The sequence below is a fragment of the Sinohyriopsis cumingii genome, chromosome 10, assembly GCF_028554795.1.
Source record: "Sinohyriopsis cumingii isolate HCF-2022 chromosome 10, ASM2855479v2, whole genome shotgun sequence".
NCBI lineage: Eukaryota > Metazoa > Mollusca > Bivalvia > Unionida > Unionidae > Sinohyriopsis > Sinohyriopsis cumingii.
In genome coordinates, this window is record NC_142970.1 from 32,372,532 (window position 1) to 32,397,899 (window position 25,368).

The following is a 25,368-nucleotide window of genomic DNA, read 5'->3' on the forward strand; positions in this document are numbered from 1 at the left end:
GAATAACTTACAGGCACTCAGAGGAAGAACTAACAGGCACTAAGAGGAAGCACTATGAGGAAGAATGTACAGTCACTCTGAGGAAGAACTAACAGGCACTCAGAGGAAGAACCAGGAGGAAGAACTTACAGGCACTCAGAGGAAGAACTAACAGGCCCTCTCAGGAAGAACTAACAGGCACTCAGAGGAAGCACTATGAGGAAGAACTAATAGGCACTCTCAGGAAGAACTTAAAGGCACTCTGAGGAAGAACTAACAGGCACTCAGAGGAAGAACTATGAGGAAGAACTTACAGGCACTCTCAGGAAGAACTTACAGGCATTCTGAGAAAGAACTAACAGGCACTCAGAGGAAGCATTAAAAAGAATCAATAATAGGGTATAATTAGTTATCAAAACATTTATTAAAGAAGATGAAATTTCTTATTATATATATGGATTAAAAAAACACTTTTTGATCATGATACCAGCAAATCAAAAAATCAAGACAGATAACTCTTTGTATGCAGTGTGCTAAGACTGCAAGCATTAGCAATCTTTATCTGTGGAAGTTTTATCAACGGCTTTATTGCTAAAGTACATAAATGAAGAAGATTCTGGTTATATGTTCTGTAAGTGCACACTAGAAATTTGTAATCCAGCTCTTGAGACTTAATCACATTTAAAAGATTGTATACAGTAAATAAGTAATAATTTATAGTATGTCAAGAAAGTGAAGTAAGTAAATATGTACGATTTAGTTCAGGTATGAAAATTTTTGACAAACAACCATCAGTGATAAAGTATCATTTATTCATACTTTATATAAACTGAAATGATGAAGTCATATTTGTTACAGCAGTCTAATGTAGCAGTCCAGATATGACCAAATGCTCTTCAATCGCATACGAGTTATTCTGGTTCAGATCAAATATAGACCACGATCAGATGTTCTTTAATTGCGAATGAGCTATTCTGGCTTAGATCGGTGGCCCTGAGTGGCCGAGTGGTCTAAAGTGCTCACCCTTACGGCCATTCTGGGTCAGACCTGATACAGGTCATGATTAAATGTTCTGCAATCACATTCTCGCTCAGACCCGACACAGGCAATAATTAAATGTTCGATTATCCCGTTCTGGCTCAGACTTGATCCAGGGCATGATCAAATGTTCTCTAATTTTATTATGGCTCAGACCTGATGCAGGACATGATTAAATGTTCTCTAATCTCATTACGGCTCAGACCTGATACAGGCCATGATTAAATGTTCTCAAATCCCATTCTGGCTCAGACCATATACATGACATGATTAAATGTTCTCTAATCCCATTGTGGCTCAGACCTGATACAGGCCATAATTAAATGTTCTTTAATCCAATTCTGGCTCATATCTGATAGAGGCTATGATTAATTGTTCTCTAATCCCATTGTTGCTCAGATCTGATACAGGCCATGATTAAATGTCCTTCAATCACATTCTTGCTCAGGTTTGACACAGACCATGATTAAATGTTTGTCAATCACATTCTGACTCAGACACGATACAGGCCATGATTAAATGTTATCTAATCCCATTCTGGTTCAGACCCGGTACAGGCCATGATTAAATATTCCTCAATCACATTCTGGCTCATGTCCGACACAGATCATGATTAAATGTTCTTTAATCACCTTTTTGCTCACGTCCAACACAGACCATTATTAAATGTTCTTCAATCAATTTTCGCTCAGGTCCAACACAGACATTATTAAATATTCTTCAAGCACATTCTGGCTAAGACCCGAAACAGGCCATGATTAAATGTTCTCTAATCCCATTCTGGCTCAGATTCGATACAGGCCATGATAATATGTTTTCTAATCTCATTATGGCTCAGACCTGATACAGGCCATGATTAAATGTTCTCAAATCCCGTTCTGGCTCAGACCTGATACAAGCCATGATTAAATGTTCTCTGATCCCATTGTGGCTCAGACCTGATACAGTCCATGAATAAATGTTCTTTGATCCAATTCTGGCTCATATCAGATACAGGCCATGATTAATTGTTCTCTAATCCCATTGTTGCTCAGACCTGATACAGGCCATGATTAAATGTTATTCAATCGCATTCTGGCTCAGACCTGCTACCCGCCATGATTAAATGTTCTCTAATCCCATTCTGGCTCAGACCCGATACATGCCATGATTAAATGTTCTCTAATTCCATTCTGGCTCAGACCCGACACAGACCATGATTAAATGTTCTTTAATCACATTTTTGCTCAGGTCCGACACAGACCATTATTAAATGTTCTTTAATCCCATTCTGGCTCAGGTCCGACACAGGCCATGATTAAATGTTCTTTAATCCCTTTGGTGTTCAGACCCGATACAGGCCATGATTAAATGTTCTCTAATCCCATTCTGGTTCAGACCCAATACAGGATATGGTTTAATATTGGTCAATCACATTCTGTCTCAGGTCCGACACAGACCATGATTAAATGTTCTTTAATCACATTTTCGCTCAGGTCTGACACAGACCATTATTAAATATTCTGTAATCACATTCTGGCTCAGGTCCGATACAGACCATGATTAAATGTTCTTCAATGACATTCTGGCTCAAGTCCGATACAGACCATGGGTAAATGTTCTTCAATCACATCCTGGCTCAGACACGATACAGGCCATGATTAAATGTTCCCTAATCCCATTCTGGCTCAGACCTGATACAAGCCATGATTAAATGTTCTCTAATCCCATTCTGGCTCAGACCCGATACAGACCATGATTAACTTTTCTTCAATCACATTCTGGCTCAGGTTCGATACAGACCTTGATTAAATGTTCTTTAATCCCATTCTAGCTCATGTCCGATACAGACCACGATTAAATATTCTTTAATCCCATTCTGGCTCAGGTCCAACACAGACCATGATTAAATGTTCTCTAATCCCATTCTGGCTCGGACCTGATACAGGCCATGATTAAATGTTCTCTAATCCCATTCTGGCTCAGACCAGATACAGACCATGATTAACTTTTCTTCAGTCACATTCTGGCTCAGGTTCGATACAGATCATGATTAAATGTTCTTTAATCCCATGCTAGCTCAAGTCCGATATAGACCACGATTAAATGTTTTTTAATCACATTTTCGCTCAGGTTCGACACAGACCATGATTAAATGTTCTTTAATTCCATTTTGGCTAAGACCAGACACAGACCATGATTAAATGTTATCAAATCCCATTCTGGCTCAGACCCGACACAGACCATGATTAAATGTTCTCTAATCCCATTCTGGCTCAGACCCAGCACAGACCATGATTAAATATTCTTTAATCCCATTTTGGCTCAGATCCGACACAGACCATGACTAAATATTCTTTAGTCCCATTTTGGCTCATATCCTATACAGCAATCAGGTCATAATTAAATGTCCTTTATCACACTCAAGTGAATTTCCAGTCATATGGTATTATTGTTGATGTTATTTATTTAGCACAATTTTCATTGCACGACGTGTCACAACAAATATTATGTACGAGTAAAGCAATCCATATATATATATATATATATATATATATATATATATATATATATATATATATATATATATATATATATATATATATATATATATATATATATATATATGTATGTATGTATTTATATATATGTATTTATATATATGTAATAATAATATCTTTCCATCTTATTATAATTTTTAATTGTTAGGGATGGTCAGAATAAAGTTTATATAACCAGTCTTAACATTCACAGTTCTGAACAGTTCTATACCGAGTTGCACTTCATTCATTTATTTTCTTGATGTTTTCATATTCATGGACTTTACTCGCATCCTATGGTTTGGCTTTTTAGCGATGTTTTTTATACTTGTCACAGTATACTGGCCATCAGAAGAGGTGACATTCTCATGTTTCTTTTCTTTCATTTGAATATTCAAAAACTCTGTAAATTATGCCTGATTTTCATCTTCGGACATGGCATGCCACAATGCCAGTGCCAATTTACACTTGCCAAATCTTGGAGCTGAGCTGTAGTTGCCCGTATCATATATGGCACACCACATTTTGTCTGGACCTGTATGGCCTTGTAGAGCTTTAGTACAAGTTTGTCTGGACTTGTATGATCTTGTAGAGCTTAGAACAAGTTTGTCTGGACCTGTATGACCTTGTAGAACTTTAGTACAAATTTGTCTGGACCTGTATGACATTGTAGAGATTTAGAACAAGTTTGTGTGGACCTGTATGACCTTGTAGAGCTTTAGAAAAAGTTTGTATGGACATGTTTGACCTTGTAGAGCTTTAGAACAAGTTTGTCTGGACCTGTATGAACTTGTAGAGCTTTAGAACAAGTTTGTCTGGACCTGTTTGACCTACCTTGTGGAGTTTTAGTACAAGTTTGTCTGGACCTGTATGACCTTGTAGAGCTTTAGAACAAGTTTGTCGGTTGTATTGGGATCCACTGTATGCAAAGTTTCATCTGGTGATTCCTGGACTCGATGCTATTATTAATCAATAGCTTATCTTTTTTATCAATAAAGCGATCTGCAATTTCTTGTTCTATGCATTTCCCGTAATACTCATATAATATTCATGATCATTTCTAAAGTTTACTTTTAATAGAAGATGTTGAATGTCAGAAGAGAAGCATACATTTCTATATGGGGTGTACACATTTGTGAGGTTTGAGATAGGTATATTAGACTGTAGGCAGTCCAACAAATGTAGCATAGTGAACAGATTTTGTGTTTGATTCTGGTTTGAATGGGTAGCCTGTAGAAGTTACAGGAAAGGTATGGTCAGTTCTTTGTATTACAATGATAATCTGAGTAGCGTTGTTTTTAATTTTTAATTTTATGTAGTAGATATGGCGATGAGCCAGGCGGAAGTGATTTACAATAGTCCAGACTTAAAAGAACTAAAGGAAACACAATTTCATTTTAGTGGCATGAATCAAAAGCTCTAGATATACAGCGTTACATATGTTCATTACATGTTGGTGTAACAAAAGCACACTGACGAGAGTGACATATAGGTTTAATACTGTGTAAATTTAAAGTTGGCATTGCTGATACTTTTTGTTTGAGGTAAAGGAAATGAATGAGAAAGTCATTCGGTGTTGATCAGGATAGCTTCCATTACATTATCATTCATTTGCAGCTTGTTACGTGTCTTCCATGACTTCAGATTGTAAATGGACCCATCTACATCTTGGATGTTAAATGCAGCTTCAGCTGGGCAGGTAGATTTGTATATTTTAGTGTTATCAGCACCTGATATCAGCCTATGACACTTGAGAGGAACTGAGTGTATAGAATGAAGAGACTGGGGTTGAGAACAGATCTTTTTGGAACACCAAATCATAGATCATCTGACATGGAATGTTGTTCCTTGTACAGACATAATGTATGTCCTGTTGACTAAGTAGGATTTGAACCATGATAGGGCTGTATCGTGAATACCAAATACATTCAGGAGATGATGAAGTAATATATTATGGTCTATTGTGTAAAACAGATAAATCAAGGGGGATGAGTACTAATCTTTAGACTATCGAAGGTAATGATAAGGTCATTAACTAGCCTCAGAAATACAATTGATGTAATGTGGTGAGGTAATATGCAGACTGTACATTGCTAAAATGACAATTTGAATAATAATAACACAAATATGTTTTTCATATAGTTTCATGTAATTATGGAATGTAAAAAAAATCTTGCTTAGAGTATGTTTTTATATTAGAATCCATGGAATTATCACAGAAACAGACTAACTTGGTATCAATACTTCAGATACCTTTGTCTATCCAAGTTTTTCATTCAAGACACCTGATGATCAGGCTGTGCTTTTACAGTAACTGATCATTTAGAAATGTCAACCAACATATGAAAAGAATATTTGAAGCTAAAATTGAAAATCAATTAAGACTTTAAAAAGTCCAAACTCTCAGCAATGACTATTTATTCATATGTTCGGCCACACTTTGAAAAACAATAGGAAAGTCAACAATTGGTTTCATTTTGCACGTCATTTCCGTGTGAATATTGCCTAAAGTGAGATAGATGATTGTGGTCTAAATCAATTGTGTTTACTGGATGACATGCCATTTCGATTTGAATATTCTTTACAGTGGGAGAGTCGACAGCTGCCACCACAGGAATTAAACATATAAAGATCACGTTGAACTGAGTGATGTAGCAAGAAGTAATTGACCTTGAGTTCGGAACTGCTGTTTCTGAAACTGAACTGGAGGTCATTAAGTCATATCGACTCACTGTCAAGTGTTTGTTACATATCTTTTAGTTGGAAATGATGACGCCATAATCTGTTCCTTACATCAGACTCGATGTTTAAAACTTTTCGGATACAAATTGTTCAGGTCAACAATAGCAGTGCACGATATTCCATCACAACTTACATAAAATTGATCTAACTTGTGAAACAAATATTGCTGGCTTTAGTGAGACATTCTTGGTAGGGGTAGCAGATATATAACAATTGGGATTGAAGAGTAAAGCCACTATCTTAGTACACAAGAAGGTTTGAAAATATATAGTGCATTTTATATTTTGAATACCTTCCCTGAACACATTGACATTAGGAATATAAGTGTCGCTACCTCCTGAATGTATATATCGTATACAGCAGTTGTTCTTAACCCATGTAAAGTTGTGTCTTATGTGCTGATCGATTAGCACAGGGGTGTCCAAAGTCCAGCCCGTGAGCCAATCACGGCCCGTGCTAAGATTTCATACGGCCCGCAGCTTCGGTCATATAGTGTACTGATCGATTAGCAGCATTGGATCATGCTGATTTCCTCAAAATAGTCCAACCCCATAAACAAAATCGCCAACAAAAATTACATTAATGTATTTACTGTATATGTTTGGACAACATTTGTGTTGTGACATTATCTATGATGGGAAACGATAAACTATCTTATAAAGTAAGTTTTTTGTACTGTATCTTGTAATCTAGGAAAAACTTTGAAAAACACCAACAAGAATCACCAATCCACAATGATTTCTCTAAAAAAAAGTTTTGCAAGATTCCAGTTTTGTTAATTTCAATTTCAGGTCATTCCACTCAGTCTGGTTGAGGAACTGAATCAGGCAGCATCTGTAAAAATTAAGACTGCAGAACAACTGGATTTATTCCTCAGGTTCCAGCACGAGATAGGAACCATTCTCTATTTCAGGTAAGCAAGACAATTCATGTTTATTTTGGGTTCAAACATTGTTGCACCACTGCTGCAAAGGACCTTAAGTTTTCTCAGTCTGATTTAAGTTGATTAAAGGATGGGAGTAGTAGTGTGGTGTGTCACGCTATATTTTAAATTCCACGAGTTCATGAGGTTGTATATATCTGATGCATTCATACATACATTTTGTTCTACAGTTTTGTATACAATACATAAACTCCACCATCATCATCAAATAAAATAACATATTCATTTTCTGTATGTGCATGTGGCATTTTATTTTCCACAGACTATATTTAGCATCCATTTATATGCTATTCTCGGACCACTCTAGTGGCCTAGTGGTTAGAGTGTCCACCTCGGATGTGGGAGGTCGTGGGTTCAAACCCTGCCCGTTTCATACCAAAAACTTAAAAAATGGTACTAGCAGCTGCCTTGCTTGGTACTCAGTATTAAGAGGTTTTTTTTAGGACTGGTCAGATTGTTTCAGGATTATCTGAGTGGGTGGGACATGATACTACATGTCTGCAGCATGATGACCTATTGATAGACATCGCACACACACAAACACCCCTCCCCCACATATGCCATTCTGATCCATGACAAGATAACAGAAATGCTTTGGAACAGACTACCTGTCAGTTGTCGTGATTTTATTTCAACCTTTTAGGTGTTTCCTAGATCCACCATTTGATCAGATAAATGATCCATAATTGAATACAGTTCTAATTAGTGGATATTGTTTACTTGAGACTAGAACAAACAATAACCACCAGTTAAACCTCAATATAACATATATCACTGTCTGACACACTGGAAGAATAACCATCAATTTAGAGCAGACAATATACAAATCAAAATAGTATCTTCTTTTAAAAGAGGTGATGATGAATAATGTGCTTTGTTATAAATGGGAGATACATTTGGAATGCCTCCTTTATGGGTGACACATTTGGAATGACTCATTTAAAAGGGACACATTTGGAATGCCTCCTTTATGGGGAGACATTTCGAATGCCTCCTTTATGGGGGAACACATTTGGAATGCCTCTTTTATGGGGGACACATTTGGAATGGCTCTTTATGGGGGACACATTTGGAATGCATCCTTTTTTCTGAATATACGGTTAGGATCAGATAAGTAGGGTTGAATCAGCGAGGTGGGTGGCTGAGGGACATTACCATTGTTGATGTGCCTTGTGCTATTTACAATTTTTGGTACACATTAGTTTAGTAGTGTTGATGTGCCTTGTGCTATTTACAATTCTTGGTACACATTAAAGTAATAGGTTTGATGTGCCTTCTGCTATTTACAGTTCTTGGTACATATTAGTCTAGTAGTGTTGATGTGCCTTGTGCTATTTACAATTCTTGGTACACGTTAGTCTAGTAGTGTTGATGTGTCTTGTGCTATTTACAATTCTTGGTACACATTAGTCAAGTAGTATTGATGTGCCTTGTGCTATTTTCAATTCCTGGTACACATTAAACTAGTAGTGTTGATGTGCCTTGTGCTATTTACAGTTCTTGGTACACATTAAACTAGTAGTGTTGATGTGCCTTGTGCTATTTACAGTTCTTGGTACACATTAGTCTAGTAGTGTTGTTGTGTCTTGTGCTATTTACAGTTCTTGGTACACATTAAACTAGTAGTGTTGATGTGCCTTGTGTTATTTACAAATTTTGGTACACATTGAACTGAGGTGGCCGAGTGGTCTAAAGCACTCTCCGTTGTGGATCACTGCCATCTCACCTCTGTGTGTGTTGGTTGGAGTCTTGGATTTGGCTAATGTGGGTATGTGAGAAAGCTTGCCAGTAGCTTCTCGTGGGTGGGTGGTTCTTTCCGGGGTTTTCCCGGGTTCTTCCTCCACCATTAATACTGGCCATCATGTGTAGCCTATTGTGTGCTGAAAAATGACGTTAAACCTTACAACAACAACACATTGAACTAGTAGTGTTGACATGCCTTGTGCTATTTACAGTTCTTGGTACACATTAGTGTAGTATCATTGATATGCCATGTGCTATTTACAGTTCTTGGTACACATTAGTGTAGTATCATTGATATGCCATGTGCTATTTACAGTTCTTGGTACACATTAGTGTAGTATCATTGATATGCCTTGTGCTATTTTCAGTTCTTGGTATACATTAGTGTAGTATCATTGATATGCCTTATACTATTTACAGTTCTGGGTAGACACATTAGTCTAGTAGTGTTGATGTGTCTTATGTTATTTACATGACTTTAGTTCAAATATTTTTCAGTTTTCATCCATTCACTATTCACACCTTTGTTTCCAGTATAAACCCCATAATGCCTGTCTCTTCCTGGTATTCTTTGTAAATGCAACTTTCCTATGTATGTCATCTTTATTGAATCTTAGCAAATAGTTTGGAATGCCAAGGATTATATGTATGTATGAATGTATGGATGTATGTATGTATGTATGTATGTATGTATGTATGTATGTATGTATGTATGTGTGTGTGTGTATGTATGTATGTATGTATGTATGTATGTATGTATGTATGTATGTGTGTGCGTGTGTCTCCTGTTTTTCTTACTTTTAGAACTATAGTCTCCAACTTTTTAACATTGGTAGCAGCAAGTGATAGGAAGTGATTTCATATGTATGTACTTTATTCATAGTTTAGGTCCATATACAACGCCATTTAGAAAACCCACAATGGAATATGTTTTCACATGACCTAGTATTTATTGACTTAGATTTCTCAAGCTACCCTACGATGTAACTCATTAAAGTTCTATCAATGCATTGCACCACAATATCAAATGGACTGCATCGACAGTACAGTCTTTTTAATTGTCCATGTCTACAGTGCAGCCTGCTTAATTGTCCATGTCTGCAGTGCAGTCTTCGCAATTGTCCATGTATTCAGTGCAGTCTGCTTAATTGTCTATGTCTATAGTGCATTCGGCTTAATTGTCTATGTTTATAGTGCATTCTGCTTAATTGTCCATGTCTTCAGTGCAGTCTGCTCAATTGTCTATGTCTATAATGCAGTCTGCTTAATTGTCTATGTCTATAGTGCATTCGGCTTAATTGTCTATGTCTATAGTGCATTCTGCGTAATTATCCATGTCTTCAGTGCAGTCTGCTCAATTGTCAATGTCTACAGTGCAGTCTGCATAATTGTCTAAGTCTATAATGCAGTCTGCTTAATTGTCTATGTCTATAGTGCACTCTGATTGTCTGTCTAAAGTGCATTCTGCTTAATTATCCATGTCTGCAGTGCAGTCTGCTTAATTGTCCATGTCTGCAGTGCAGTCTGCTTAATTGTCCATGTCTGCAGTGCAGTCTGCTTAATTTTCCATGTCTGCAGTACAGTGTGCTTAATTTTCCATGACTATACTGCAGTCTGCTTAATTTTCCATGTCTAAAGTGCAGTCTGCCTAATTGTCCAATGGTAATAACTGCCAACCCATTTTACCCATTTCTTCAGACTACAGGGCTAGGCATACCAGCTAGTTATATTGTTGTCCAAGTTATAATAATTACATAGCAAAGTTAGATACACGTGAAGTTTATGTGTCTTAATACATGTCACTATAACTTTCAGTGTTGAAGGATTGAAGGAGAAGATTATATTGGATCCACAATGGTTCATTGATGCCTTCAAGTCCCTCATCACTGCTGAAATGTTCATTCTTGACAAATATCCTGCCATCAGGAACAATTGGTTCGAATTGAAAAATAAAGGAAAACTTACCCAAGAACTGATAGGTTGGTAATTGTTAATTTTTAAGTAATGGTATGTAAGAGTTCTTGTTGATTTTAATGATTGTTATTCTTGATGTAAGTTACCTTGTTTATTTTAATTAAGGTATGCTTGGTCTTAATGTAATATTTCTTATTCAGATCATATGTATGTTGAGGAATCTTTATCCGTGGAAGTCATGACCAGTTGTCTATAATTTTGTCTTACAGCTTTATGGCCTACATGAGATTATCAGTGCAAATGCCACACTATCACTATGTCTGCCATTGTTATGGTCCATATGAGACCATAAGTGGTAGTTTTAGCAAGTTGTCTATCACCATGTCTGACAGCTTTATGACCCACATGGAACTGTCAGTGTTAGTAATAAAACAAGTTGTCTATCACCATGTCTAACAGCCTTATGGTCCACATGAGATCATTAGTGGAAGTCTTAGCAAGATGTCTATCACTATGTCTGACAGCTTGATGGTCCACATGAGACCATTAGTGGAAGTCTTAGCAAGTTGTCTATCACTATGTCTGAGAGTCTTGTGGTCCATATGAGGCTTTTTAAATCATGTTATTTGTGTCTGAAATTTCAAATATCATAGATTGGGGAAGACATGCTTACGTGTTTTGTGGTTGCTACAACTCGTCCCTAAAAGATGTATGATTAAGTGTTGAAGCATCCTCATCTGAAAAATAGAAAAAATATCAGAAACTGTCACTCATCTTTAGGGAAGCAGGTTAGCACAAACACACACGCACACACACACACACACACTTACACAAAATAAAGACTGAGGACAGCAGGAAAGAAACAAATGGTAACAGTACTGGTTGTAGATTGGAAATATTTGTCTTAAGGCAGAGTGCATTGTTGTCATGTCCTGCCATCCAGATATTACTAGTCTGGTTCCCACACAACTTGAGCTCCAATCTGGACGTTGCCAGTCTGGTTTGCGTACAACGTGACCTGCCATCCAGATATTACCAGTCTGGTTTCCATACAACTTGACCTGCCATCCAGATATTGCCAGTCTGGTTTCCATACAACTTTAGCCTCTTACAAATATTACTAGCCTGCTTTCCACACAATTTGAGTCCCATACATATATAACCAGTTTTTTTCCACACAATGTGAGCTCCCACCCAGATATTACCCATCTGTTTTCCACACATCTTGACCTGTACACCATCTACAGTTTTCAAACTTTGTGGATGGCTTGCACTTAGGTTGAGGAAGAAACCTATTGGTTGCATGATGTATAATGTCGAATTCACAATACTCATGTATATGTCTGGAATAGTGTATGCATTAGTGAGTATATCTCTGATAATGTGTACATTTATATATTTGGGTAGTATGTGTGTTAGTGAAGTGAGTATAATATATGGAATAGTGTATGCATTTTTTAGGTAGTTCACTGTGTTTCTGTTAATGTGTACATTTTTATGTTTACGATATTGCCTGTATTAGTGAAGTGAGTATTATGTCTGGAATAGTGTGTGTGTTAGTGAGTAATTTTCTGATGATGTGAGCCTTAGTGACTGGAAAATGTGTACATTTGGATATTTGGGATAGTATGTGCATTAATGAAGTGAGTATAGTGTCTGGAATAGTGTATGCATTAGTGAGTATGTCTCTGATAATGTGAGCATTAGTGAATGTGGAAAATGTGTACATTTGGATATTTGGGATAGTAGGTGCATTAATGAAGTGAGTATATTGTCTGGAATAGTGTGTGCATTAGTGAGTATGTTTGGGGTAGTGTACATGTGTATTAGTGAATATATCTGGAATGGTGTGGGAATTGGTAAGTAGGTCTGGGAAAATTTGTGCATCAGTGAGTATATATGGGGTATTGAGTGTGGTTTAGTGATTATATCCGGGATAGTGTACACGTGAATTTGTGAGTATATCTAGGATAGCGTGTGCATTAGTGAGCATACTAATAGAGCAGGTTATAGAATGTGAAAGGATTAATATTGTGTGCATAATGCATAATTAGCATAGTAAAGGGTTTGAATTCTTGTGAATGTTCTTAGCATCAAATGAAAACAATATTTTGTACTTGTGTGTGTGAAAGGGTAATCTTTTATATTATGTCAGATTTTTAATAAATTAACTTTTCTTCATGTGAAACAAACACATATTTATTCTTAGAATGATGTTTTAAATCACAACTCTTAATGAAGTGCATTTTAGTGTGTTGGCTAGCAAGATGGTCACAAATGGTATGAGATATGCAAGGTCAGTATGCATGTACTTTTACAATTAAGTCTTTTTATTTAAAAGGTGAGACAGAGACGTGGTGACAGAAATAGTCAAGCTGTGAACAATATTTTGCTACTGTTTGGTCTTGAACGTTTACTAAATTTTAGTTGTCAAAAGACAATCCGATTGAAAAATTTGCTTCTCTGAATGGAAAATCAGCTTATCTTATCCTAGAACTTGTTACAAATTAATTTTATATTGTTCAAAAAATGTACAAGTTGTATCTTTGTAAATTTGTTGATCATGAATACAACACTACATAATGAAAATTTGATCATTGTATTGATTAATATGATGTTTAATGATTGATCACTTACTTTTAAAATACCAATACTGTAACCAATTAATTCAATATAAAGCAGCCTGGTAAGCATAGTCAGTCCAGTATCCAATGCGTTTGACGGTCTTAACTGAAGCCTGCTAAGCATAGTCCAGGATCCAATGCGTTTGGCGGCCTTAACTGAAGAATTTCAGAGTGGTTTTATTGTTAAACATTTTAGTGAATTTTACATGACTTAGTGCATGCACTCATTGGTATTTGGCACCTAAGATGATGACTTGTGATATGATTGGCACCTATGGCGGTGACCTATGATATGATTGGTGCTTACGTTGGTGACATGTAATATGATTGGCACTAACAATGGTGACAGGTGATATGATTGCCACCTATGATGGTGATTTGTATTATCATTGGCATGAACAATGGTGACATGTGATATAATTGACACCTAAGATAGTGACATTAGCTATGATTGGCACCAAAGCTGATAACTTGTGATATAATTGGCACCTACGATTGAGACTTGTGATATGATTGTCACACAGTTTGGTAAAGCTTGTGTACTTCAGAGAGCTTAACTCTATGTTGCACTTTTGTTGCAGGCTGTAAAATTGGTATATAGATGGAGAACAACTGATATCAAACTGCACCATTTAATAATCAAATTCTAATTGAAAGATAAGTGTCTTTTCATCAGACAAATTCAGAAGCCTAATTCATTGAAACTAATTCAAAGAATAAGTCTTTTGAATAGATAAGTACACAGCTCGAATTCAAAGATAATTGATGTTTTAACCGATAAATATGCAGGTCTAATTAAAAAGCAAAACCATTTCAACATTCAAGTCTAATTCAAATATAGAGCCACTCCAGCAGATATTCAAGGCTTATTCAAAGATAAATAACATATCAACATATAAATCTAAAAGATTAAATTAGACTACATGTTTGGTAATAATATTAAATGACAGGTCAACCATGTAAGACTCAATGGTTGGTAATAATATAAAATGACAGGTCAACCATGTAAGAGCAAATGGTTGGCAATAGTGTAAAATGACAGGTCAGGTATATAAGACTCAATGGTTGGTAATATTATAAAATGACACGTTAAACATGTACGATTAAATGGTTGGTAATAGTATTAAATGACAGTTCAACCAGCTAAGACTAAATGGTTGGTAATAGTCTAAAATGACAAGTCAAGCATGTAAGACTAAATGGTTGATGATAATATAAAATGACAAGTCAAGCATGTAAGACTAAATGGTTGGTAATATTATACAATGACAGGTCAAACATGTAAGACCAAATGGTTGGTAATAATATTGAATGACAGATCAGGCATGTAAGACTAAGTGGTTGGTAATAATATAAAATGACATGTCATGCATGTAAGACTAAATGTTTGGTAATTATAAAAATTGCAGGTCATGCATGTAAGACTATATGGTTAGCAATAATATAAAATGCCAGATAAAACGCATAAGACTGAATGTTTGGTAATTATAAAAATGACAGGTCATGCATGTAAGACTAAATAGGTGGTAATGGTATAAAGTGTCAGGTCAAACATGTGAGACTAAATTGGTTGGTAATAGTATAAGATGAAGGGTCAAGCATATAAGACTAAAGGTTGGAAATGAAATGAAATGCAACATCAACCATGTGAGACCAAATAATTAGAAATAGTATAAAATGACAGTTGAAGCATGTAAGACTAAATGGTTGGTAATAGTATAAAACACCAGATAAAACATGTAAGACAAACTTTTGGTAATGACGTAATATTCCAGATCAACTAAGTAAATGGTTGGTACTGCTATAAAATGACAGGTCAAACATGTAAAACTAAATGGTTGGCAATATTATACAATTTCAGATCAAACATGTAAGACTAAATGGTTGGCAATATTATAAAATGACAGAATAACCATGTAAGAATAAATGACAATAAGATAGTATGAAACCATGTAAGAATAAATGAGCATAAGATTGTACAAAAACAATGTAAGATTAAATGAGAGTGATAGCATGAAAACCTGACATGTATCAGCTGACAGACTTAAATCAGACCTGATAATTTGGTGATATTCTAACTTAATAACTGGTAGAAATATTCTTTTGCATCTGTATTATACCCAAGTTCACATTTTGATTGAGTGGTTAGTTCTGATACGGTGCACACATTTTGACTGGGTATTGAGTTATTTACCAGACTGCATATGATGACTAGGTAATGTGTTCTTGACCTGAGTACACAGCTTGACTAGGTTATGAGTTCGTATCCTGATCACACAGCTTGACTAGGTGTGAGTTCTTGACCAGAGCACGTCTTGACTAGGTGATGCATTCTTGACCTGAGTACACATCTTGACTAGGTGATGCATTTTTGACCTGAGTACTCATCTTGAATAGGTGTGATGTCTTGATCTGAGTACTAATCTTGACTGGTTGTGAGGTCTTGACCTGAGTACACATCTTGAGCAGGTGTGAGTTCTTGACCTGAGTGAACAGTTTGACTAGTTGATGCATTCTTGACCTGAGTACACATCTTGACTAGGTGATGTATTCTTGAGATTAGTACACATCTTGGCTAGATGTGAGTTCTTGACCTGAATACCCATCTTGACTAGGTGATGCATTCTTGACCTGAGTACACATTTGGACTAGGTGATGCATTTTTGACCTGAGTATACGTCTTGACTAGGTGATAAGTTCTTGCATCCTTGAGCTGAGTACACATTTTGACTAGGTGTGAGTTCTTGACCTGAATACACAGCTTGACTAGGTGATGCATTCTTGACCTAAGTAAACATCTTGACTAGGTGATGCAATCTTGACCTGAGAACACACACAGACCAGGTGTGAGTTCTTGACCTGAGTACACAATTTGACAAGGTGATGCGTTCTTGACCTGGGTACTAATCTTGACTAGGTGTGAGTTTTTGACCTGATTACACAGCTTGACTAGTTGATGTGTTCTTGACCTGAGTACACATCTTGACTAGGTGATGTGTTCTTGACCTGATTACACAGCTTGACTAGGTGATGTGTTTTTGACCTGATTACACAGCTTGACTAGGTGGTGTGTTCTTGACCTGATTACACAGCTTGACTAGTTGATGTGTTTTTGACCTATTTACACAGCTTGACTAGTTGATGTATTCTTGACCTGATTACACAGCTTGACTAGGTGATGTGTTCTTGACCTGAGTACACATCTTGATAAGACGTTATTTCATGACCTGAGTACTAATCATGACTAGGTGTGAGTTCATGACCTGCTTACATATCTTGACTAGGTGTGAATTATTGAACTTAGTACACATCTTGACTAGGTGATGAGTTCTTGACCTGAGTACATATTTTGACTAGGTGATGTGAACTTTACCTGAGTACACATCTTGACTAGGTGATTCATTCATGACATGAGTACACATCTTGACTAGGTGATGCATTCTTGACCTGAGTACATATCTTGACTAGGTGATGCAGGCTTGTCTTTTGTATTAATGTCTTTTCTGAGGGATAATCTGTCTAATCATTTTGTTTTCAAATAGAAAACAAAACATTTATACTAGAAATTATATTACATTCTAGATGCCATCTGGACAAGAGAGAACAACCCCGATTTCTATGAGAACAAAGAGCATGTTTTACATGTGATGGAAAAATTGAACATTATCGCCAAGCCAACAATATATATTGAAGGCACTGACGAGTTAAAGGTCAGTTTATAGAGCAGTCCTTTCTTTTAGGAAATTTGTCTTTGTTGAAATTTGTTTGGGAACTAATAAAACTCAATGGCAGGAAAGGAACTGGAAATAATATATGTGTACAGAAGAAGCAATGGTAATATTTATATAAATTGTAAACTACTTTGATATTGTGAATAATTACTGACTATGATTTCTTTGCAACATGTACATTTTTGTAATATTTTGTCAACTTGGTGATAAAAGTTTATGTTTGATTAGGGGACATTTTTTAGTATTTGGTGGTAGTTACACAGAAGAATATTTATCACTGGCACCTTTTTATCTGATTACAAATTATTTAAAAGGTTAAATTAATATGCTCACCCCAAAAGAATGTGCAAAACACACACACACACACACACACACACACATATATATATATATATATACATACATACATACATACATACATACATATATATATATATATATATATATATATATATATATATATATATATATATATATATATATATATATATATATATATATATATAGTTCAAGTGATTCACCAAGTATATTTTTCACATTGGTGTACAGTATGTTCATTCCAAATTAAACAGTTTTATCTCTGTCAAATATCCATGTTATAAATGAATCCATTCATTTATCAGGTGGAAAATTACTTCCTTGCCCCATGTATGCTTAGGCAGAAAACACCAGCTGAGGTCATCTGTCCAAAACCAAATGACCAAATGGAGAGTTCATCAGTCCTATGCTACATGTTTATGGGACAATTCATGCCATCCCCAATCTTCCATAGACTTCTTGCTGCCTGTGTAGCTCATTGGCCCATCACCACAAGGAAGAAAGAGGATAAACAAGAGAATATGATATTTTGTGGATGCTGCGTTTTTCAGTTGGACCAGCATCACAAACTGATTTTGTACTTTAGAGAGCATGTCATCTTTGTGAGAATCATAAGAATGGGGATCAGGGAAAAGACTCCATCTTCAGAGTTGTGCATTCAGGTGAGAGAGTTCATCACTACCAATCTCCTGAAGATTATTGGATACCTTGGTCAGAGCCTGAACTTTGAGTACTTCATACAGTGTCCTGAATACAACGGTGACAGTATTAATAGCCTGATCCCTGTATCCCTTCTCAAAGAGAATTCAGAAGTACACTGTGATTTCCATGACAACATGATTGAGTCAGGCAAACTGTTGAACTTCTGGTTCAAAGATCAGGTAAGTACTAGTAAATTAATGTGTTCAGTGAAGATTTATACAAGAATTTTATTAACAATTGAAAATACAAATGTATTGTGTTATCTTGGCCCAAATGAATGTTTGAGTTTCATTGGTACTTTTCATCTCTGTTTTGCATTTTAGATTTACTGGTCATAGACCAGAAGAGCTTTTGGGATGGTCTTTCGTCTGTCATCTGAAATACCTCTGTTAACACAAGTTTGTACTCTTCCAAAAGTACTTGGAGGTTGCTATGAAATTTTGCACACACACAAACATATTAATCTCGTTGTCTACATGAAAATTATGCTGCTGATATTTAATATGGCCAGCACAGTGGTCATTTTGAAATTCTGTTATTGCCACCACTCATGATTGGAAAGTTGTACTGATATGTGGTTTTGACCAGAAGACCTTTTGTAATGTCAACTTGGTCCTAAATGAAAATCATGATGTCATAATGTCCAGTATGGCATCCACAGTGGCTATCTTGAAAATCGGTCTTTGCTCCTTCTAATTGGATGGTCACATCAGAATGGAGTTTCACTTATTAAAAATACTTATGATTGTCCAGTTTGCCCCAGGTTGGATGGTCAGATCAGAATGGAGTCGCGTTTATTATAAAAAATTGTGATTGTCCAGTTTGCCCTAATTGAAAATAGTGCCAGTCTGATGGTTACCATAAAAACCACCATGAAAATCATGTTATAGGTTTTCCTCCTGAATACTTTAACAAGAACTTAATTCTTGGTCTTTAAGACTACTAAAATTCCTCTGCAAATCATGTGCATTTGAAGATGACGAATTTAATACACCACCACCATGTTTAGCTGGTCATACATGAAAATCTTGTTATAGGTATTCCTCCTGAATTCTTCTTATGATGTCTAGCTGGTGATACATGAAATCTTGTTATAGGTACTCCTCCTGAATTCTTCTTATGATGTCTAGCTGGTCATACATGAAAATCTTGTTATAGGTATTCCTCCTTAATATTTCTTATGTCTAGCTGGTCGTAAATGAAAATCTTGTTATAAGTATTCCTCCTGGATACTTTTTATGATGTCTAGCTGGTCATACACGAAATCTTGTTATAGGTACACATCTGACTTTGTTATAGATACACGTTTTCAGCCTGAGTTGTTTTTTTTTATGAAAATACTTCTTACAGATAGTGTTAATATCGGCACCACTATCAAACTGGAAATGCACTTCACAATTGTTGAGATTCATTAATGCAGAACTTCTACTTTTCTGACTGGTTTCTATGGTATTATGCCAACTTTTGTCTTTGTTCCTTGCTTGTTGTACTAGCATTAACTAAATGTATTTTCTTGCATTTCAATTTGAAATGATTTCTCCCTTTGCACACTTAACATGTTTTGCCCCATGCTGGACAGTTTTCCTTCTTAAATTCATGCTTGTGTCCACAGAAATTGTATTCCATAATTGAAATATTATCTTTACCATGATATGGTGAGGACAGTTTATTTCTTAGTTTGCCAATCCCTGGTTGACTATTTCTTTTCCTTTGACTTCGGGTTTGTGCTTTATTTGCATAGGTTACTTTATTCACAGTTTGTCTGCTACAGCATGCTTCCCTAAGTTCTTTTTTATGCTTATTTGACTGCACAAATGCACGAAACATTTGTATATTGTCCAGTTTTAACTTGTCTTCTGTTTGTAAAAATTCCTGAAATTGTCCCGTAACTGTGAAAACTATTTCATTTCTTATCATTATATCTTTCTTGTTGAAATTACAAGATGAAGCTCTGGTCCTCAGTTCAGTTGGGAATCTGTCGAACGGTTCTTGGTGCAGTACATTCCGGAACATATGTGATTCAAGGATACAATTTTTTTTCTGAGGTTACAATATGACTCTAGCTTTTCAAGTAACTTGCCAGGTTTGTGTTTGTTGCCATATGCATCCTTTTCAGATTTGGTCATAAATATTCAAGATATGCGGTCCTGCACAATGCAAAATTATGGCCGTTTATGCCTCATCATCTTTGTCAGTTACTCCACTAGTTAGGTAAATCTGCGCTTCACCTTTCCAGTGTTTGAAGTTTTCTGAGACATTACTATTGGTTACACTTAATAATGGCTGTAAGCGAAGTGTACTTAGGAAACTGTAGGCCATGTTTGTTTTCTTGCCACTTAACTAAGTAGTATGTGACATTATGATCAAGCACGCTAATGCGTAAAATCATTTTATCTCTAAAACTGCAGAATTATCGCTGCGTCCTTAGTTGGTCACTGCTGCCACCATGTTGATATTTTGTCCGTTTGTAGGGGACATGCCAGTCAGCTGCTTAATAGGCAGATACAATCGGACATGTTTGCAGAACAATAAAGTCTTTATTATGTCATCATGTACATACTACACATTCCATCTTAGTCTAATACCAGACATCAGTCATGTGAGTACGTGAGAAACTGAATGAATCTACTATGCTGTTTCATATATACTAAATTAATTTAATCAACATTCTTCATACTGACCCATTTACCCAGACTTGAAATGACTTCCTCAATGGATGTTTTCCAAATTGTCACCTCCCCATCGGATACTGGTAATGGCTGTCCATTTAAACTTGTACATGTTAACCTTTACCCACACTAAAAATCCCTTTGGTCATAGTGCACACGAATTAGAGTCAGTTATTTTTCTATCGATCAAGTGCAGATTGGACAACTCAGTGATTTTGTCAATACATTCATTTCCAAGACCCACCAATCTGTCCACCATCTTCATTTCTTGTAAATATTCTGAAATAACAGACAAGGAAGTAACTCTTAATAACAACACTAACAAACAAAACAAAATCATTATTGGTAAAGAACATACACTTAATGAAAACGATGACAATAGGAACAAAAGCAACGTTATTGATACGGGGCTCGCCCTTAATGACTGGAAACTAAACTGATTGTGATTGAACTTTATATAAATTGTTTTTATAACATGTTCTACCAAAATTATGTTTTCAGTGACTTTCCCAGCAACTCTTCTTAGAACAATGGCCGTCAAACTTGTATTTTTAATGACCTCATTTACATTATTTCATGTTAAGAAAAGCAGTCCATTATTGTTTTAAATATCTTCTGCTGATCACATAAATTCAACACATAGATATCAGCCAGCATTCATTCTTACCTTCATGCATTGAAGTAAAGATTATATAATCTGTAGCCATTGGCTATCTTTGGAGTTCAATGCAATATCATACGCATTTAATCCGCTAATAATGTGAGCATCGTATTATTTATATTAATGAATGTGAAAACGTAATGAAAATGGTGGTGTATTATATTCGTCAACTTCAAATGCACATGATTTGCAGAGTGATTTTAGTAGTCTTAAAGACCAAGAATTAAGTTCTTGTTGAGACATATCAATACGCTTCCTACAGTACCGTTTATAACAATCCTACCACTGAATGGCATCATTTTTACATTCCAATGTAGATGTGCCACAGGGTTATTCATCCATCTCTAATGATTTACTAAAGAACATAGCAAACTTACCAAAGATTTGCAGAGTTTTAGCATTTTTGAGCAAAGACACATGTCATTATCATCAATTCGTATTTTGAAATAGGACACACAGATGCCCAGAATGCAACAATAATCATGCCAATATGGTCATATTATCTGCTGCAACTGCATCTGGAGATCTCATCAGTATTGTACAATATGATTGTGTATAAGAGAGGTGTGAGATGTCATTTGAACCATACACTAGATTTGTGGTGGATAGAGGTGTATTGCCTCCATAAATCAATATTGAAATGTAACTGCTTTGAATTATGGGCAAACAACTTTTGTTGTGATGTAAATACCAAAATAAATATGGAAATAATTTGACAAGCCATTCCTGCATATATCTTTGTATTTAGATCATGAAAATAATTGTCCACGCATAATTCTCGTTAGTTACACTGTACAGCTGTTTTACTTACTGGTTTTCACAAAGTTCATACATCACTGCATTATTAATAAATCAATAGCTTAAACATTGAACTTGTATATATATTGTAATACACGTGATTAATATTAAATTTATTTACTTTCAAAGCTATCATGAAATTTCACAATTACCAGCGTCTTATCACTTTGCACCACTTGTGGGCAGTAAAGAAAGTACAAAGTAATCTATTATATCAAATGGTATTAAATTTCAAAGTTATGAGTACACAACCAGTGATATGCTATGGTATATACGATATTGCGTCTCGGTATTTCCAATGTGTTTCGGTGCATTTCAGTGTTTCTATGCATGAAATAAAACTCCAAGACTTGCATCAAGTTGAGAAATAGCTACAAGCCATTGAGCTGCATAGTGTTTAGAGCTTAATTTGTGCAACTTTACTAGTGTTAAATAAGGTCTACATGTATGTTACAAACTTTTCAGTTGAACATAATGTGTACTATTGCTGCATATTTCGAATACCAAACTTGTATTATGTTTCCGAATTTTACAATAGCAGTTTTATGATGTTTTGTTACACCTTCCTGAAAACTGGTCAAACTTAGGTAAACAATCAACTGCCTTACTGAGACGGTCTCATTAGGGTTGACAGGTCTGACCATGTCTTTACCTGTAGCTTCCTTAACTAAATGAACCATTTTCACTTTGTTTCAATCATGTTAAATACTTTCACATTGTGTTTTCTAGAGTACTATTCATTTTGATTAATTTCTGCATTACCTCGTTTGCCCGATGTGCTGTGGTTTTGAGTTCTTCTTTCAAATTCACATTCTCCATTTTTGAATTTTCTAATTTTTCTTTTAATTGTTCATTTTCAAATACTTAAGAGTCCATTCTTTCCTGCAATTCAGTCATCCTACCTTTTATTTCTTGCTCCAGTTCTCTATTAACTCAATTTGTATTTTGGCAAACAGTTGAGACACAAAGATTGACCCCACCCCACCTATTCCTCACTTGTAACCAATATGTTGATGCCTTCTTTTTTCTTTCAAGATTGATTTAATATCTTGCAAATCTCTCTGCATTTCGTAAATATCACTCAGTTCCTCAGAATCCATAATTAAATCTCCTGTGTCTTGTGTTGCTCTGGAATGTGAGTTGTTATTTGACCTGGCTTGATGTTTTATACTTTTTTCAGTCGCTACTTTCCAGAGTGCACGGTTATATCAACAAGAAGTTGTCATGAAAATAATTTTTATAATTTTTAGTTGGTTCTAAATGTAAATAGTGGTGATCTGACAGGATATGACAACCTTCTGTAAGATCTCGTTATTGTCTCTCCTCCTGAATTAATGGTCATATTAAAATGGGCATTTCACTCAAAGACTTCTTGTGATGTGTAGTTGGTCCTGAACAAAAATAGTGCCGGTTCGATGTAGAATATGTATGCCACGGCAGCCATCTTCACAATCTTGCTATAGCTTCTCCTCCTGCATGGATGGTCATATCAGTATGGTTTTTTTTAATAAAAGACGTCTTGTGGTATATTGTTGATCCTTAGTGAAAATCATACTGATCAGATGTCCATTATGGCTGCCATAGTGGTCATTATTAGAATCATATTATTGTTATTCATTCTACATGCAAGGTCTTATCGGTGTAGAGATTTTATTAAAGACCTCTTGCAGTATTTATCTAATCCTAAATAGATTTGGCACCAGTATGACATCCAATATGGTTGCCATGGCATTCATCTTAAAAATCTTGTATCACATCTCTGCTTGAGCAGGAAGTCTTATTGACATGATGTCCAGTTGGTAATAATCTGATGTTTGCTCTGGTCACTGCATCTTGTAAATCTTTGTATTTCTCCTGTAAGGAGAGACACGTCTAGAAAATAATATGATATTTACTCTTCTTCAACATGGATGATTATTTCAACATGGAGATTTTATCAGTCCTAAATGAGAATGGTGCCAGTCTACATTCAATATGGCTGCTTTAATGGCTGTCTTAAATACCTTCTTGTCACTAATTTCCCTGATTCATGATTGCATGAGGTTTTCACCAAGTCCTGACTGAAAATGGTGCCAGTTATACATCCAGTATGGCAGCCATAATGACTGTCTTAAATATGGTATTGTCAGTGTTCCTGTATTGATGATCATGATGACATGGGGTTTTCACCAGAATAGTTCTTATGATGTCTACTTTATTCTAATGGACAGAGTGTCAAGCTGACATGTATGTGTAGCAGCTAATATAAAAATGTTCCTTTTGTCAAAACATATTAGAGATGGTTTCAACACTCAACAGTTAAAATTAAGACATAGTCTTACATGTACCTTGAAATCCTGCAATTTCTCTTTGCCCAGTAGAGCATCAGATCCATCAAGGGATTCTTGTTACGTTTTAATGTATATGATAGGTTAGAATATGTCTTATAAACTCATTGATGGATTCACTTCACTTTATAGCAGTGTTTAATATAATTCAAGAAGAATAACAAATGCATGTTTTTTTCCCATGCCAATGTAGTCCTCACATACTGTAACATCTGTTGCTTAGTATGTTGGATTTATCCCATATCAGTAATGTTTAAAGAATATGTCAGATTCCTTACACCATAGTCTCTGCATTTATCTCGTACCATCTGTGTTTGGTAAGTCCTGTTCCTACATTAGTAAGGGTGACAGTTTTAGACATGGTGGCACGAAAACAGCAATGAATAATTTAAAACTTTAAAATGTTATTTCCTTTACTTTTCAGGAACAGTCTGCTGATGGATGTAAGTATATACTTTTCTCATTATATACTTTAACCAATCAATAATTTACGAGATTCCCTTTCAGAATAATCATTCACTTTTTGCATTAAATTTCTTCAAAATTTGTTCTGCTTTTGTTATTTCTTCCACGTCATCTTGTCATAAGTCCAAGTGCTGTAAATATCTTTAGTTCGTGAGTTGATTGTCATCTGTCAATCATGTTACTCATCGTCCTCAA

At 35.6% G+C, this 25,368-nt stretch overlaps 1 protein-coding gene across 1 annotated transcript in view; it reads left to right on the forward strand.

Moving 5' to 3' along the window:
• LOC149789845 (uncharacterized) overlaps positions 1–25,368 on the forward strand; it is a 244,281-nt gene that overhangs the window by 213,007 nt on the left and 5,906 nt on the right. Inside the window, exons 6-10 of the mRNA XM_089973138.1 lie at positions 7,070–7,191; positions 10,780–10,943; positions 17,085–17,212; positions 17,857–18,432; positions 25,133–25,151. Coding sequence (XP_089829264.1) covers positions 7,070–7,191; positions 10,780–10,943; positions 17,085–17,212; positions 17,857–18,432; positions 25,133–25,151 — 1,009 coding nt within the window. The remainder of the gene's footprint in view (positions 1–7,069; positions 7,192–10,779; positions 10,944–17,084; positions 17,213–17,856; positions 18,433–25,132; positions 25,152–25,368) is intronic.